Genomic DNA, 18,356 nt, shown 5'->3' with positions numbered 1-18,356 from the left:
TTATATCACATTACTTGCGTAGTTATTAATTCATAGGGTTATCCAACAAAAATAATATAATGCTTTTAGAAAAGACGAATAAAACCCCATTTTAGGTTGACTGTCAAAATTACATTGCAGAGCAAGGTTACCCAACTTGACTGTAGCGAAATAAGAGGTTTTGATACTGACATTGGGCTGGCAGGAGAGTTTATTTTTCAGTTCCCAATCCTCGACCCGACTCTGGAAGATCGGATCCCGTATGGCCGGCTAGCCTCCTCCGAAAATATTTGTTGATCTATGGCTTGCGCTTTTTGCTCTGCTTTTTTTCGTATTCATTGCATCCTCTTTGTATTTTCAGGTGAAACATTATAATTTGATTCTTTCATACTATATAACCAGAATTAAATAATTTATTGCACGAAAATAAACTATTTCTTATGTACAATATGGCGTATTGGAACAGCGGGGAGGTTATGATTTCTAAATTCTTAAGTCCTATAACAGACGCTTAAATACTTAGGACGATAATTCAAAAGAAATAAAAACTGATTTAAATAATCATTTATGCGTTTTTGAGGCTAAATGAAGTTCTCAATAAATAACAGTTGATAAAAAATATTTATCGTAATGAGTCTTTAAAACCAAAGCATTAATAAAATCTCATGCTCTTTTATAACTAGTGTAGTTAACATACAATTTTCGTAAAGCTAATCCAAATAAGTCCATTTTAAATCTGAAATGCATGACGATAATGTAAAGGTGAGTTTATACTACGCGCGTCGCTTTGCAGACTAAGACTTGCCGAGTCGACCTCGCATAGTTCCAAGCTTGCTCTCCACGCACGTTATCATTAAACGCACGAACGCATGGAAACATGACCCGATTCACACCGGCAAGGTGCTCCCCCGGAATACGGAATAGCTTTGCATAACACAATTTGAACCGAATACTAATAATATCAAGGTTTATTTTCCGTTAGGTTACGCTTTCATAATAAAAGGATCGCTCGCTTCTCACATATCATTGTCAATTTGTGTGTAATTCGAGTTGTTTTGCTTGCTTTTGCGCAGATTACGAAACCAATTGGCTTTACTTTTGCAAAACGTACGTACGCTCTAAAAAGATTTTTGGGTGTTGGAAAGTTAAATCGTTTTTTTTCAACGACGATAACAATCGATTGATTTAGTATATTTGACGCATATTTTATATGAGCTTTAGCTTATGCTGCCTCGCATTTGGAACCACAAATCGAATCGAATTAAAAACATCTCGTAACGGAATAGGTAGGTAAAACGGTCAAAATTTTTATAAAGCAAATTTATTAAGGAAATTAGAAAAACAAGCAAAACGACGCGTTGACTGTCTCAATAATTAAGATAGAAAGTTAATTTAATAAGAGTGAAAGAGACAGCAGCCTTTATTGGGGGTATGTGAGAGCGAGAGGAGGTTAGCCGGTGTGTTTTCGTAGTGGGGCTGCGAGGGTCCTTACTCGGGCGTGTACGCTGCGCCCGCGGCCGTGTTCCGCCTGTCGTTCCTTGGCTCGGTCGAGGTCGAGGAGGACTCAAGGCGCCGCAAGAAGAGGCCCAAAAAGAATATGGTGGAAGAGGCCGTCACTAAGATTAAGGTGGCCTTGAACGTGATTTTATCGATGTAGTTTTTTTCCGCTAATGAACTAAATACAGAAACGGTTTCCTACGTTTATAGCGTGGCGAGTGACGTTTGTACACCTCTCATTTCCTCACAGACTGAGACAGCAGAGTTGTAGACGGCTGCTTTCCTTTTTCAGTATGTGAGAGAATAAAAGGCTGACCTACGCCTATCATGCTATAATCAAAAAGTCGTAATATTCAATTTATTTCTTCGATCAGTTCGAATTTCCATTTTTGTTAAATCCATATTTCACTTAAATCCTTCTCAAGACTCTTTCGCGTACCATAGTCATACTAAAATACCCTGTTAAATCCAATGAGGATATGAACACTTTGTCAAACCATTAAATTTTTGACCTATTGTAGCTGGGTTAATATAATTAATAAATTGATAACTGGGGAAAATAATCAATAGATACTGTTGGTAAAACGAAACACTTCCTGTGTATTCACAATAAATTTTAAGTTTTTAAACTATAAATCTGTTTTATTTTACATGAACAACTTTACAAAATAAAGTACTTAAATGATAATAAAAACAGCAAAATATTAACATAAAAAATTAATAATGTTAAGCTCTACATTTTTTAGTAACAACTATAGTCGGAAAAATGTAATAGGCCCGTTTTGACATTTGTGCAAGACCATAGAATGTAACTTGGAACGAAACTGAAAGAAACAAAAAAATAAAAATCAATTACATACAGTGTTTTAAAAAATACGTAAATTTTTTTGGGACGTTAAATAATATGAAAGAATATATCGCGAGTATTCTTTTTGCGCTTACTTCATAGTAGCATGCAATTTATAATTGTTGCGAAACGTTTCGAAAACAGTTACGTTCTCAGTCTTTTTTTTTTTTATACTAGAGCTGTAACCATTTTTTTACTGAATATCGAAATTAAATATTGTGTAGTTATCTTTACTGCAAAGAATAAGCTTGGTTCTCAAAATGGGTTCTAAATAATGAGTCTGAGATGATGTATCTGACCAAGCGGCACATGACTGAAGCGTCCCCGCGCGCACTGCGCAATTTTTCGTTCCATATCTTGTAAAGTTGACTGTGCGCTCGTTTAAGTTTGATATATATTGTTTACTATTACGTTAACTATGGCTCTTCTAATTTGGACATTAATTTAAACATAGTGATTTGACTCGATTTTTGTGTTTGTTGTTATATAGTACTAACTCTGTTTCAACATGTTGAAAAGTGGACGTATAATCAACAGCCAGTCACGCGTATTGGTTGTGAAGTTAAAGGAATACTTTGAACGAACGAACACTTTACAATACATAATAATATCAATCAAGTACTGATACAAACTTGAATTGATTTATCGTGAGTATCGAGTACAGAGTCTTATGGTTCCATAACTAGTTACGTCGCGATGACAAATGTCAAAACGGGCCTATTACATTTTTACGACTATAATATACTATAGGAGATTTAAAAACATTATGTTTCAATAACATGTCTATGTTGTCAAAAAAAAATTATGAAGCAGATATTCTCACTAGCTTTCTCAAAAACGTAATTTGCATGATTCCTAATTAAGTAGGTATAACAAATCTGCATGCTTTACTAACATATGAGTAGCGTTTATTAATATGTTTCCTCTATATTTACACGCAATCATCGGATTTAATAGGCTTTGGTAAGTTACCTATAATACATAATTTCTCTAAAGATCTACAAAATAAATATGCTACAAAAGCGCCTGTCATCCGCTTTGTTCTGATTTCATTTAAAAAAAAAAATATATATATATATATAAAATACATAGCTAATTTTTTCCTTCCATTCATTCATATCTATTTCACGAAACATTGCATTTAATTGGCTTTTACTAAAGCTAAACTCAACTAAATTCCGCTGGATGATTCTGTTGATCCCAGATACCTAGAGAACTGAAAAGTACACCTTGCACCATAATTATCCTATAACAGTGCGTTTCAATAAATTGAATCTATTGTGTGGTGACTTTTAATATGTGGAATCACTTAATATTACCCAATGGTATATTGTTTGTACCCAGGCACCAGAAGGAGAAAATCAGCCAAGTACAGAAGTGGATCTCTTCATTTCGACGGAGAAGATAATGGTATTGAATACCGAGCTCAAGGAAATTATGATGGACCATGCGTTAAGGACGATTTCTTACATCGCCGACATAGGTGACTTGGTGGTGCTTATGGCAAGAAGGCGGTTTGTGCCTCATGAAACTGATTCCGATCAGCCGAAATTAAACCGTACGCCGAAGATGATATGCCACGTTTTCGAGAGTGAAGAGGTACGCTAAAGAGTTTATTTATTCCTTGATTATTTTTCATAAATGATATGTTTTGTTTAGTGATGTTATTTTATTGGACAACTATGTAGCCTGCAATGAGGTCTCAGGATTTGGAACATTCACTTCGAAATTAAAAACATTTCCATTGTTTAGGATACTAATAATTAAAAAATTTAAACAGCAATTCATATACGAGTTATTAGATCACGGATTAAAGAAGTAAAAAACAAGAGTAATCGATGAAAGGGCTGCATGATAGCTTAAATACTTTGTCAGCCGATAGTAAATACAGTAATGACACAGTCGAAGCCGGTTTGTGAATTAGAAGTTGCTATTTTTAAGTTAATTTAGATAAATACTAGAAAAAATACCGCAAAAACAAACTCAAAACGGTAATGATTTCGCTGACAATAAAATCAATTTAAATGTCATTATGCTACCAGTAGAGTTTTGTGCGGCGAGTGTTGACCATTATTTGTCTGTCACAAATTATATTTGATCGAAAATCTTGAGAATAAAGAATAATTTTGAACTGAACTCCAGTTCCGTTATAAAAATATATTATTCAAAATGGTGTCTTCCGCGTTTCAGGCCCAATTCATAGCGCAATCTATTGGACAGGCATTCCAAGTTGCTTACATGGAGTTTTTGAAAGCTAACGGTATCGAGGACCATAGTTTTGTAAAGGAGATGGATTATCAGGAGGTGCTCAATAGTCAAGAGATATTCGGAGACGAGCTTCAGATGTTTGCGAAGAAGGTAACTTATTAATTTCATTAGTTGTATCGACTAGCTGTAACATTAAAATTTTTTTTTTTTTAAACCTCGGGAACTGTACCTCTGTTGGTTTAAGAAGTAACCAACATTTGTCTCCAGGGTGCAATCTATCGAAATGTATAGTTTTTTCAAGATCGATTTAGCTGTTGCGAATAGGCTATAGGGAATAATAAATATAGGCTATTTTTTAAGTCCCGCTGTATGGGTCAGGTCGATTTTGTGGGATAAGTAAAGTCCTCTGTCGGGATGCAACCTAAAAATATGCCAACCCTTCCTCGAATTTTAAGTGTCCAAAATTATATGACAAGTCCGATTAAGACATTTGGTCACATTAGTCCGTTGGTAGTCTAATTTTCTGTCCTACCTAGGAACTTCAGAAAGAAGTGGTGGTGCCTAAAACGAAAGGTGAAATTCTTGGGGTGGTCGTCGTAGAGTCTGGTTGGGGTTCGATGCTGCCTACAGTGGTGATAGCCAACTTAGCACCGGCGGGCGCGGCTGCGAGATGTGGGCAACTTAATATTGGTGAGATATTTTTTATTTAAGTATAATTTATCGCATAAATCGGGCAACATAAAAAGGGGGAGTTTAAAAAAGCATCAGAGAAGATGAGGAGTAATAGACTAGCGTTCTATGGTGATGTAATAGTAAATTTTAGACTTTAAAGTGATGGATGGACTGCGTAATAGAGATATGCGTGTAAAATTAAGGTGACGGCTGAAACTTTGTTGAAGAAAAAAATTTATAGTAAATTTTAGACTTTAAAGTGATGGATGGACTGCGTAATAGAGATATGCGTGTAAAATTAAGGTATGATTTAAAAAAAATTGTGCTGGCCCAAAGAAAAAGGGCAAGAAGAACAGACACAAAATAATGAAGGACTATACAGATGTTTGTAAAGGCGGTTTTATTTCTAAGACGACTTTTGGTCACAGGATTTCGAATTGGGTGGTTCGTCACAAGAAGAAGAAGAAGAAATGGTGAAATTAACCAATTTTTTTTTATTGCTCTCTTTTTCGGAAGTGCTTATAAATTACCCCAACTTGAAATAAACGAATCTTGAATTATGCTTCCCAAATCGCAGGTGATCAAATAATAGCGATCAACGGTGTGAGTCTAGTCGGGCTGCCTCTGTCGACCTGTCAAACGTACATCAAGAACTCCAAGAACCAAACGGTGGTGAAGCTGACCGTGGTGCCATGCGCGCCCGTCGTGGAAGTGAAGATCAAGAGGCCGGACACCAAGTACCAGCTCGGGTTTAGTGTTCAAAATGGAGTGGTAAGATGTTTTTGCTGTTCGGTTGGTCTCTGAATAAAGAAGAAAACACTTCGGTTAAGTCTTTTAAAGTTTTAATTTCGGGAAATATTATTAATTTTAATATTGAACTATAGTTTAACAAAGCAATTTGGTGGCTCTCAGTCGAGGTGCGATGCAAAACGAGAAAAATCAAATTCTAGGCTCGAGTACTATTAATTTTGATAGTATACAAAGAGGGAACAATTGTACAACAACAAAATTATATTCATCAATCTACTGAGGCTCTAACCTCTTCTCTTATAAGAGAGATGCATTTACAGCCTAGAACTTTCGATACTAGTAACTATTAAATGGATCAATTTATTTTTTATTTAAAGACCCAGAGAGTCATGAAAGTTTGCCAATTCGTCTTCCCACGCTACATTTCGAATACAAAATTAAATAATAACAATTTAAAACATTTCTTTGATTTCCAAATCTGACCCGAATTGGTTTGGTGTGAAATTGCAAAATGCCCCAAAATGTTGAACAAACTCACTGAGCAAACCAAGCGCTCGAGCCAATGGTGCCCGTTTGGCTAGCCTTGTCTTAAACATATCAACCGATTAACGGCCCACTACAGGGCCACCACAATGACTCTTCATTACAGTAGAATTTTTATTCCGTACTAGTACTGGTATTAGTCAAAGCAAACAGACAGACTAGATTTTTTCGAAGAATCTGTTACCTTTAACCAAATTATGATCAGATATGCAGTCTACTTCGGGGCGGCATAGCGGAGAGAGGCGGAGTCCGCGTGGGACATCGCATCATCGAGATCAACTCGCAGAGCGTCGTGGCGGTTCCGCACGAGCGTATCGTCAATCTACTAGCGACCTCTGTTGGAGAGGTAACAAAAAATTCCATTTTCAGAATTCGCAACTTGTTTCAAATTTCGACTAAATCCTCTGGCTCAAAACAATAATATTTCCTTGATCACTTATCAAGTTCTGAGCCTGGGCTTCTAAAGCCATAAAGAAGTTCATGTAGCAGAAAGCTACCCGAAAGTACTCTTCCATCCGGGAAAGGAGAAAAAGTCTTGTTATCAGATCCGAAAGTGGCCGATATACTTTCTTCTCACTTCGTGGCTCTTGTACGATTTTATAAAATTCCAAGGTAGCTGAAATAAACGATGTTTATTAAAAAGGGAAACTTCAGAGCCAAATTAGACTTTATTTGTGTTTCCTTTTAAAATGGCTTAGTGCTTTGATATAATCGTTATTACGTTTAAAGATTTAATATGATCGTTATTACGTTGGAAAATTTTAAATGCAAACAACCTGTGCAGGATTTGTCGGACTTAAATTATCTGACACAAGTCGATAAAACTCAGTTGTGTCGAAAGAGTCGCAGTACATTTTGACACTACTTATAAATAAATATACTACGACAACACACACATCGCCATTCGCCATCTAGCCCCATAGTAAGCGTAGCTGGGTACTAAGATGACTGATGAATAATTTTATGAATAATATACATAAATACTTATAAAATACAGATAAACATCCAGGCACTGAAAAAACATTCATGTTCATCACAGAAACATTTTCCAGCTGTGGGAATCGAATCCATTGCCCACTGCACCAAACGGCCGTCACTTATATTCATGATAGACAAATCAACAAACAAATACCCTTTGAATTTATAAAATTACTTTTAATAGTGGTAAGTAAGTAGTAAAGTAATGTAACAATATTAAATAAATACAAAAATTGCAGATCCTAATGAAAACAATGCCCACATCAATGTTCCGGCTACTGACGGGACAGGAAAACCCCGTGTTCATATAACGCGCCACAAGTGCCTGCTTCGCCCCACGCCATCACATCTCACCGCTACAAATATGCCGCACCCCACTGCAAAGCTAGATGACCTTTGCTCACCGTACCGACTCAGCTCGGCTGAAATTAAAACATCGGATATGAGCATACTTGTATGTAGTTTTGTATTTCACATAACCCATAGCTGACATTTCAATGCTTTAATTGGAGTCGTCAGCGTTGAGTCAATATGATTTGCGAAGGTTATAAAACACTACATACACGTCCTGGCATACCACCCGAACTTTATTATGATAATTTTATTGTATAAAGAACTTTTTTTTTTTATCTGACAGTTCTTAGTGTCAGTGCTAGAACGCACTTGCGAGTAAGGAAATAAATAAAAGCGAACCCTACCGTTTATTCCACAAGACGGATTATAAAACCGTTATTATATTATCGCGCATTGAATGTATGGATTTTTTGTAAGCTACACTTAATATTTACGTTATTTGAATAGTAGTGAAAAGCGGGTACGTTCATATACTTAACACATACAGAGAGCTTTAAGAACCGGGAAGAAAATGTCTTCTGTGGGAAACTGCCATTATTTATTAAATTTCGCATGGAGAATACGGATCGTTAGATGCAGTATATCTAAGGGAGGGGCGATCTTAAAGCACGTAAGTACTCTGGGACCTTGCTGGCAAACACGTATCCCTCAGGCCGCCTGTGTCTGTGGATATGTGCGTATAAAAGTAAAGCTTATGTTCTGTCAGTTTCGCCTAAGATTTGTGTATAATTGAATTAGCATCACGGCAGAGGAAAATGATTTTTTGTAGCACGGACAACAATTTCGTATAAAAATAAAATGTATTTTAAAATCTTGTAATCGGTACAAAATAAAATTTAAAAATAGGACAAAAGCTACAAATCAGCTTGCATTTGAGTGTACTGTAGATTTTTAATCTATGGTTACCATAAATATGTTATTACCTCTAGAGTGTAGACATATATCAATAAGATTACATACACTGATTTTGTACCACTATCCCGCAATTATCTTATCTTAACAAAATCGTACATTATTTTTAATTTTCGTCTTTAAATTTATTATCGTGCAATTTCTTAATTATTTCTTCGGGGTAATAACTCTAATTGGTGCGTACTGACTTAATGACTCAAACAAGCTCGAACCAAATTTATATAATTTAAAAAAATGTGTGACAAAACTGTTACTTAATTACAGAAATAAGCGTTTATTTTACTATACGGTGATAATTGAATCATAATCTCTCGAAACATAATGTGATAAAATCATTTCACAATATTGGTTAAAATAAAATTTAACTTATTTACTAGTAGTGAAATACACAATATGAAGACACCTTCATATTGTGTATGTCACTGGCGCATCCATACAAAACCTATGACGAGTGTACAGTGGACGATGTGTATCAAGTTATTTGTATGGAGATGGCCTCTTGATGACTACCTGTCAAACATGTAATTAAAAACGGCATAAATGAAAAACTAAAGTGAGCCATGTTATAAAATTTCATGTTTTTAACGAAATGACATTATAACACCGTTATAAAGTGAAAAAACAATGTTTTATTAATACACAGTCCATCTCACTTTTTATAACTAATTTGGCGGTTTATTAACAGGTTTCCTATCTGTCAATTTTTATTTTAGTGCAACTGATTTCTTTAACAATTGTGGGAAAATGGTACCTAAGGTCGAGGTCTAACATTCAAAAAGAGCGCTGTGAGAGCGCTTTTGGCGTTCTGATATCTGTTTTTCAATATCTATGTAAAAGTAATTTGATAACCACTAATACATTGAAAGTGCTATTAATATTTTCGCGGAAAAGCAGAGACTTAAGTAATATTTCTACTCTACACTTTTGCCGCATTTGTAAGTTGTTCGAAGAAATTGACTGCTTTAAAGCTTTGAAAACGGCGTCATAAAAGCCATTTTACTAAAAAAATGCAGTTCCATTAAAACAACCTTAATTAAGTTATTGCATTATATAAAGCCGATTTAGCTTTTAAAGCATAAACATTCTGTAGCCTGTTCTGTAAATGGAAACGAAACTTGTATTGTTAATTTATATCAGGCTATTGGCGTTTTATACATATGCTGACCTAAACCTTCCTGTAAGGTTAAAGTATAATTTGGGAGTGTGCTTATTTGATGCTCGGGTGATTTCATTATTTAAACAAAATTAATAATTCATAGTTTGATAAACATAGCTGTTGAAAAAATACTCAAGGCAAACTATGTGATGTCCGAGTTTCATGCTTACAATGCTTAAGTGGCTAAAATAAGTAATTTAGCTCTAAGTTATCATATTAGTGCCATAGATTTTGCACTTGCCACAGATGATTTAAAGAAAAATTTTGAGAAAAGAATAGCCTTCATTTTAAATACTGAAATGGGTAAACAAACAATTGTTAATTTCTAATAAAATCATTTGTTATAGTAATTAAGTGTTAAGCTGGAAACCTTAAAAAAAATAACGACCGATATTTTAGGTTGACTGTAAAAGGTACATTTGCAATCGTGCGATTACATTTTATCTAAGTGTACATGACGTTTACGATTTTTGTATAACACCTAATAATGTACAAAAACTTTACACATTTTCGAATTACTGAAAGCTATTTTGTCCATTACAAGAAAAGTCAAAGCAGTATCGCATAGTTTATCGCTAATACTAAATTTAGATTCACGGAATATAATATGCGTTGGAATCATTTCCGCAAGTAACGTGATATTGGCATTCTTCTATTTTTTTTTAACTGTCTTTGGCAATTGCAAAAGTCTTTGACAACTCAGTGTGTATACATAGTTATTCCACTTAATAATTTATTGTATACCTATATTTATTGAGAGTTAAAATCGCTCATATCTGCTTAGATATTATTATTAAATAAGTTATTATCATCATACATAATATTTGTACTATAAATTGTTGCGATAATATCAATACAAAATGCATGAGCCGTTGCCTTTCTGCCATAGACAATAAGTATTTTTCTTGTTGTGTCTTAGATTATATTTTTTTTATTGCTTTACGGCGTTGGGTTTCAGCCCATTTTAGACTTTAGAATATTAATTTGTGTATTATGTTGCCATATTTTTTATTGTTTACCTTTTTATTATATTATATTTTACTCACATCATAAAATCATTCCACTGTTAGATATTGTTTACTGATTGTTAATAAATAACTCTTTTAGATTTTTTGGTATAGTTAATAATTGGTTGTATTTTTATATATTTTTTAAAATTATAAACACCAATATTGCGAATAAGTACAGAGTAAAAAAATGTATAGCTGAATTAGTACGACTGATGAGTCTTGATCCGTATAGCGGCATGACAAGTATCTTGAATATGCGAGAAGTATTCTCAGTCGAGGTGTGAATCTCGATGTGATCAATAAATAAATGAATTGATTAGTGGATATATTAAATCATTATTTCGTGTAGCGTTTCAAAAGATATGTCATATTTTGTAAATTTTATAGTGTGGCTATAGCATAACTGTATGTATAACCTATATGTATGTCTGGGGCCCTATAGGTACTCTTTGTATGAGATCAGCGCACCCTCAATCGTCGGGCGTTTCCGAGTATCGAAACATTAACGTTGAGAGTAAAATGGACCTAAAGCATCTTGTTTTAAAGGTCGTTCTCACTACAGCCAGCGGAAAGTTTCCTAAATGAAAATAATAGTACAGAGAATACAACTTTCAAACTATGAGTATTAGGTCCACTTTTGTGTTTCAATACTCGAAAACGTTGATTAAATTACGAACGTGCTTGTCGCTTAGAGTACCTATTTTCTATGACATTGAAATCGTAATATGAATGAATTTTAACCGTAATTTGTGACTTAAATTATTGCGACCTATAATTTCATAAGGATGTGTGTGCAAATTTGATGTCACAAAATACATTTTCATAATTACGACTTTAATGTTAAAGAATCAAGGCTCTAATCTTAGCTAAGCTTAGCACTCTGAGGACGAGTTTTATTTATGTATGATAATAATATAAAAACTATTTTGACAACCTAATGTAAGTGGACACCTTTTTAGTATTCCTATTCCGCTTTTCTATATCATGTCCCATGTTTTGATGCTTTCAACTTATGACTATTACGTAGTGTTCTTCTTTATATGATATTCATGGTAACCCTCTTTTGTTTAGTTTGCTAGACCAGTTTACTAGATTCAATTACTTCACGTCCCCAGTACAGATAAGATAAAGGGATGAATTCCCTCTTATCTGACCCTTTATTTTTAATCATAGTAGTAAATAGCAGTTATATATTTAAAATTAATTAATATGCGTACCTCAGGGGGTGTGGAAATAATCTGTGCCCATTCTACACTATTATTAACATAGGTTTTATATTTCGAAAAACGATTTTTCATGAACGGTCTATAAATACCTACCTACATATATAATCATGAAACGCGAAAATTGTGTAACGCCAATATACATTTGGAACATTCAACCAAGGCTCTGATCCTTTGTGACATTGAAATTGCATCAGACATACATTTAACTAGAGTTCGTGACGTCAATCTTCAGTATAGAGGTGTCAAATTTGACGTCACATGACGTGCGTAGTTAAGATTTAAAAGCCATACAAAATCAGTGGACAGAAACCTCAACTAATAAAAGAGCCGAGATTATGCTTGGATTTAATTTACTCTTAAATGCTTCATTGTATTCTATCTTTACCAATTTCTGTGAACCTGTTAAGATATTAAAAAAATATAATTTAATTTTAACTATTAGTAACTGGTCACGCCCCTTAAATTTTTTGGGTTTAAAATTAACAAAAAATATATAATATAGATTATAATACAGTCTGATATGTAATTTTATATTGCTAGCTGTTGTGAATAAGATTTATTTACATTGGAAAAAAACCACAGATAATAAATAGCATTTTATTGTGAAAGCTGATATGTAGGTACACTATAACAAGTGAAATAACTATTGTTGTTCTCATTTCTAAGAGTATTATTCTAGTCTGCATTAAAGTTAAGAATAAACTGAACAAATTTACCTGATTGTTTTAATTACAAAACCGTACTAATAACTGAATGACGAGCTACTGGTTACCTACTACTTAAAGGCGAGGACAGAAAATTACCTGTAAGTATATGTTACCAGCTTGCGAATTATACTAATGCCAAAAGTATCATCGGTTGCGTAGTACTACAGTCCATTGAATATAATAGGACGAAGACATTAGTTGTTGGAAGTAATGGCACAATGTTGCCAGTTTATTCACAGGGTTTTAAATACACATTGGTAAGTTTCGTGGATGATCTTTCTTTATTTTTTGGTACGGCATTGCAAAGATTCTTTACATCATTTTAGCGGCCGGGTGGAGTTTCCAATTTAGCAGTAATATTATTAGTTTATGTTGTGTTACTCATTACCGACATCTTGATTAAGGGTGGGGCAAGTATCAACCCAATTGTAGATATTTTTCCCACCCCTTGTTTTTTTTACAGAAAATAGGCAAGAAATAAAATATTTAGTGTATTTGTATTAGAAAGTAGTATTTTAGAAGTCCTATGATGAAAAGATCTGTGCTTGTGCATGAGACGGTTCACTCAAATATACTATTTATATATAAAAGGATACAAAAATAAATTAACGTGCGTTTGTCTCACAAGAAAATGGTTCGAACGATTTAAATTTTCTTGTGCACAAAAAAAACGAAAAGTACCTACAGCAGAAAATCATAAAAAAACTTTTGTGTGGCACTTTCAGGTACTAAACTCGCCAGATCATCCAGTAGTAAAATAACGTACAATCAGGCTGTTTAGGCCGGATACCCAGATAAATAAGTTCAAAGTTTATAAAAAACGTAAGCTTACAGAAAAATCCTATTATAACGTTAAGGATTACTTAAACGATAAAAAAGCTTGGGTGTGAGTTGCTCTTACTTCATAGCTTAATATAAATTTACTGTGAGATGGTGAAAGCAAAAAAAAAACCCGGCTAAGTTTGTTTGGGGCTCTTCTTAGACCAGGGCGCGTTGGCGTACGAAGTTTTCACCATCCCCTTACAATGGTGTGAACATATTATATGTGTGAACGCTTCATAAGTGCCTGTGATGAATAAAGAAATTTTAAATTTGAATTTGAATAGCATTATGACGAATCTTAATGGCGCAGTGGTCAGGTAAGGTATTCTAAAGAATTGTTATAAGTGGGAGGTACCAGGTTCGATCATTCACCCTGCCGACAAAGCTGTCCCGCTAAGCAATTAGGGCTGAGTTTAATATAACAACAACCTTAACGTTAGCAGATTAACCCACTACCGTTGCCCGTCATAAATTGCCCGTACACAGTCAATATAATTGACAACATGCAGAATATTGGATAGAAGCAGCCGTTACTTTTGTTTGTTTTTTTTTTTTTTTTTTTAATTTGCCTGCGTTTGTCCCAATTGTGTACGATTTACTTCGCCAATGTCACGTGGTATGGAGTATGGAGGGTAGAGGTAGTATGAAGGAGACACGCTTTTGAAGGCGTTACTTTGCGGAATTCCATGTAATATTTTGAAAGTTGACATTGACATTGACACATCGACGTTGAATTTCTTAGCCAATTATTCATTGTAAAGTGAACATCTGAGAATGCTCAGGTTTCAGCTCACGAAACGTGCGTTGAGGATACATTGCCGAAGATCTGTTTGGTGTGGAGTATAAGGATTGAAAAAATTTTAAATTATAACATACAGATTCTTCTGATTTTCACGGATTATAGCAAATGAAACTTAATTTTCATTATGCAGAAAATTGTCATAAGTCATGAGATTGTAAAAAATGTCGTTAAAATTACGTAAAAAGGAAAAAATATATAGGCACGGCGGAGAGGGTTTACAATATTGAAGCCAGTATGTGCTTGATGCAAATACTTTGATAGCATTGTGAAAGCCTATAAGAAGACCCAGTAGGATAATCAGATTCTTTTTTTTTCATTCAGCTACTCACCTATGCAACTCTGGAACTTGTTTTGTAGAAATGATTTCTATCAGTCTATCAAACACTGTTTTGTAGTCTAACTACCTAATACTTTAGGTAGTCTTAACTACCTGTTTTGTATACAAATTGACAGGCTCAAAATTAGTGCTTTCCTTTCCGTCCATTGGTTCTGTCACAGATAGCACGGGCATGAGACAATTACTAAATCCACTCTTTAAGTATGGGCACAAAGGTGGAAATAATATCTGAATAATGTAAAATGGGGGTTAGTATCTCCTTTCCCTTACCATGCTTTGGTAGGACAAGTTAATTTTATCCCTTGTGAGATACGATAATCGGCGGAAAATATTTTGTCTCCTGCCTTTTCTAGCTGTACTGGAAAAAGATAGAGCTATTTTAAGACCTGTCAAGTTAAGTTTAGAGATTTATGTACAACAGCATTGGCACTATTATCTTAACTCGCCTTTTCTTGTTTGACTTCGGAACTAAGCTTACTGTGTGATGACCCTTTTTTTCTGACCATCTGTATGATTACTCTCTTTTGTACCTCTTAATAAGTCTACACCCAGATTATTGATTCATCTGTCCCACAAAATCCAGTCTTGGTTGTTCTCTTACCCTATAATTTTTCCTCAATGAAATGGAAAACAATACACACTTTCAGGAGGCAAAAAAATGTTGGAGCTCTGCAGACACAGGTTGGATATTTTGGTTTATTCTTTAAAACTGGACTTAACAGCTAATATACAACCAGAGAGATATTGCCTCTGATACAAAATGATGTGCAAGAATAGAACTATATTCAGTGGCGTGCACAGGGTTTTTGACCAGGGTATGCATAAAGCCGGTACATGGCATAAAATAGAAAAATTCCCCTCCAATACGACTTATATACAATATTTTGGGTATGCAGTGCTTTTGTGCATGTATGAAATGCACGCCACTGACTATATTGCAGATTACATACAACAGTAAAGTAGCATTGATGAGGTGCACAGACCTGAGTACTGAGGCCTTGGCTGAGTGATATCAATTACCAGAATATGCAACCCTTGCAATAATATAGATAGATATATTTTTACTTAAAAAGGTCATATGAAAATTAAGTTTCATAAGAATTTGGTCATCACTAACACCTGAAAGTCCATTTACCTAACTGCATTGTGACACCATGTTTTAGAGGACATGTTGTGTCCTAATCTCTATATCCAAAGTTTTAGAGAACTATGCCAACCATGGGATATTGACTAGTGAGCTATATGATGTATCAGAGGGAATCCAGACAAAGTACAATGCAGACATTGTACAAGTACAATTAAAACAGGCAGCATTGATTTCCATGGATTCTGTCTTACTAAACTGTACTACAGTATACAACATAGCATAGATAAGTGTATAAATAAAACAGATATAAAAAAGTAACAAGCTATTTTATGAGTATAAAACCTCCTAGAGTTGTACATCTCACTGCATAGAAGTAACTACAATATATATCTACCTAGAAATTTGCATCTAAAGACAGTTTATGTAATGTCATGCCACCTTTATTGAATTAAACTGGTGCAATGGACGTACATAGATATTACACAAGTGATTTGCACAAATCATACTTGAAGGCTGAACTGTAATTGTTGTAATTCTTCTCTGCCTAAATACATGAGATGGTTTAAATAGTACCATGATTTAAATTATTTTTATAATACATTCAAAGGTTCATAAACTGCTGCTGGACTTTTAAATATATGCTAAAAACAGAATAAATAACAAACAGAACTTTATTGTCAATTTGTTATTCATAAAAAGAGAGTTTGCAGCCAAATCAAAAGCACATAAGTGTGATTACAGATTGGTTAGTATATCAAAAACAATACAGACAATAGTCATTCTCATGTAATTACATTAATCCCCTAATGTAGGGACCTATTTTTATGTGGCATGACTTAAACCTACAGGTTTTGAAATAAATAAAGATTAGCATTTGTTTATTATGTATTTTCAAGTTTCTCACAAAGCCAAATCAAATGTACATAAATACAATTTAATGATAACCTTTTATACAAGACGTAAATAGTACATAAGATTCATTTTTAAATTATTTTATGCAGATAATCACTGGAAAATAAATAACTTGGTATTCCGCTATGAAAAACAAAAATCAGTATCCGCAGAGATCAAAAACTGATAAATCATTTGTGTTGCACTTGCACGCTGATAAGATATTATACAAAGGCATTGAACTTTGTGACGATACACTTAAATCCTTTGTATAAAATTAACCAAATTTGATCAACTATTAAAATATATACAATAGGGTCTCAGGAATTTTATATTTAGCTATTTTAATAATTATAGTAAAAAAATATGCATACCTAATATCATAACCAAGCTACATGTGATTGGGTAAACGATAATCTGTGGGCTTGCCGGACTACACTCGGACTTTGAATGGGCGAGGCTACGAGGGAATGCGGGAGGCCTGCTTATGCGAGGAGCCTCGGGGCCGGCCTCCGCCGATAATAGAAATTTGTCCACAATTGTCTCTCCACAAGTTACTCGATCTAGGTAGTAAAACATAACTTGCACTCTTAAAATCATGTTAAATATATTGTGTTCGTCCACTCCGTGTAGTGCGTGGGGAGGCACGGGCGTGCGGCCTACTCAGTTGTCCATGGCGTATCTCCTGGTCCATTCCTTTGCGTTTCGGATGGCTTCGCTCTCGTTCACTTTCCACAGCTCCGCGACGTCATTCGCCAGCGGGTCGTCGGGGTTCGGCGCCGACAGCAGCGCCTGGATCGACAACAGCACCGTGCGGATCTGAAGCGCAGGACTCCATTTGTCTTTCAGGATGTCGAGACATATGCGACCTAGTCGGTCTATGTTCGGATGGTAAATTTTAGTAATAAACCTAACCTTAGGCGCTGACATAGGATAGTCCTCTGGCAGGAATAGTTCTAATTTGAATAGTCCTCCCTCGAACGGCGAGTCCTCCGGGCCGGTGACGATAACGTGAAAGTAGCGTGCATTGTTCTCGCTCGGCACCGCGCTTATTCCCGGCACGGGTTCCTGCATCAATCGCTGTGTCTCTTTGATTATTCTACGTGGTAGGGCTGCCATTTTATTTATGCGGTCTAGCGCAATTTGTCAAAAAGCAGGTATTCATATAATTGTTTAAAATATCAAATTGTCTTTTCACTTCACGTATTTTTAACAATATTTGAGGCACGTATTCTGTACTTATAAATTATAATAGCATTTTACCCATGATAATGCTGAAAACGCAACTATAAAAGCGATGGATAGAGTACCAACTTCAATTTTTTAACTGTAACATAGATAATGTAGAAGTCTCATTTCCCACAGATAAGACAGGAAAACGTGCAATATAGAAAAAGGTGCGTTCAAAAAAAATATGTCTGTGCATTAGCTTTTACATGGTCTAAATATGAACGGGGATATTGGTAGGTTTGCTATTTAACACTAGATGGCAATACTTACCGAAAAAAATTTACTCTTTGAAAGCCTTGTTGGAAAAACAACGCATTAAAATATAAAACAATGAGTAAGGAATAATTA

The 18,356-nt window shown here is 34.7% G+C and overlaps 2 protein-coding genes across 11 annotated transcripts in view; one reads left to right on the top strand and one right to left on the bottom strand.

Moving 5' to 3' along the window:
* Positions 1-12,847, top strand: part of LOC120627767 — a 236,230-nt gene extending 223,383 nt beyond the window's left edge. For 5 of the 10 annotated variants that reach the window (XM_039895841.1, XM_039895832.1, XM_039895823.1 and 2 more), the window contains 8 exons: positions 1,451-1,606; positions 3,281-3,286; positions 3,668-3,922; positions 4,514-4,681; positions 5,068-5,221; positions 5,781-5,974; positions 6,702-6,842; positions 7,714-12,847. In XM_039895841.1, the coding sequence (XP_039751775.1) occupies positions 1,451-1,606; positions 3,281-3,286; positions 3,668-3,922; positions 4,514-4,681; positions 5,068-5,221; positions 5,781-5,974; positions 6,702-6,842; positions 7,714-7,785 (1,146 nt within the window). In that variant the 3' untranslated portion in view covers positions 7,786-12,847. The remainder of the gene's footprint in view (positions 1-1,450; positions 1,607-3,280; positions 3,287-3,667; positions 3,923-4,513; positions 4,682-5,067; positions 5,222-5,780; positions 5,975-6,701; positions 6,843-7,713) is intronic. The other 5 variants (XM_039895867.1, XM_039895859.1, XM_039895815.1 and 2 more) reach the window with 4 other exon arrangements.
* Positions 12,848-16,754: 3,907 nt separating this feature from the next.
* On the bottom strand, positions 16,755-18,121 carry LOC120633365 (ubiquitin-conjugating enzyme E2 N). The gene has a single exon (XM_039903569.1). The coding sequence runs from the start codon at positions 17,895-17,897 to the stop codon at positions 17,442-17,444; it is 456 nt and encodes a 151-aa protein (XP_039759503.1). The 5' UTR covers positions 17,898-18,121; the 3' UTR covers positions 16,755-17,441.
* Positions 18,122-18,356: the final 235 nt, after the last annotated feature.

Source organism: Pararge aegeria, chromosome 2 (genome assembly GCF_905163445.1).
Source record: "Pararge aegeria chromosome 2, ilParAegt1.1, whole genome shotgun sequence".
Taxonomy (NCBI): Eukaryota; Metazoa; Arthropoda; class Insecta; order Lepidoptera; family Nymphalidae; genus Pararge; species Pararge aegeria.
This window is presented reverse-complemented; position numbering and strand designations above follow the sequence as displayed.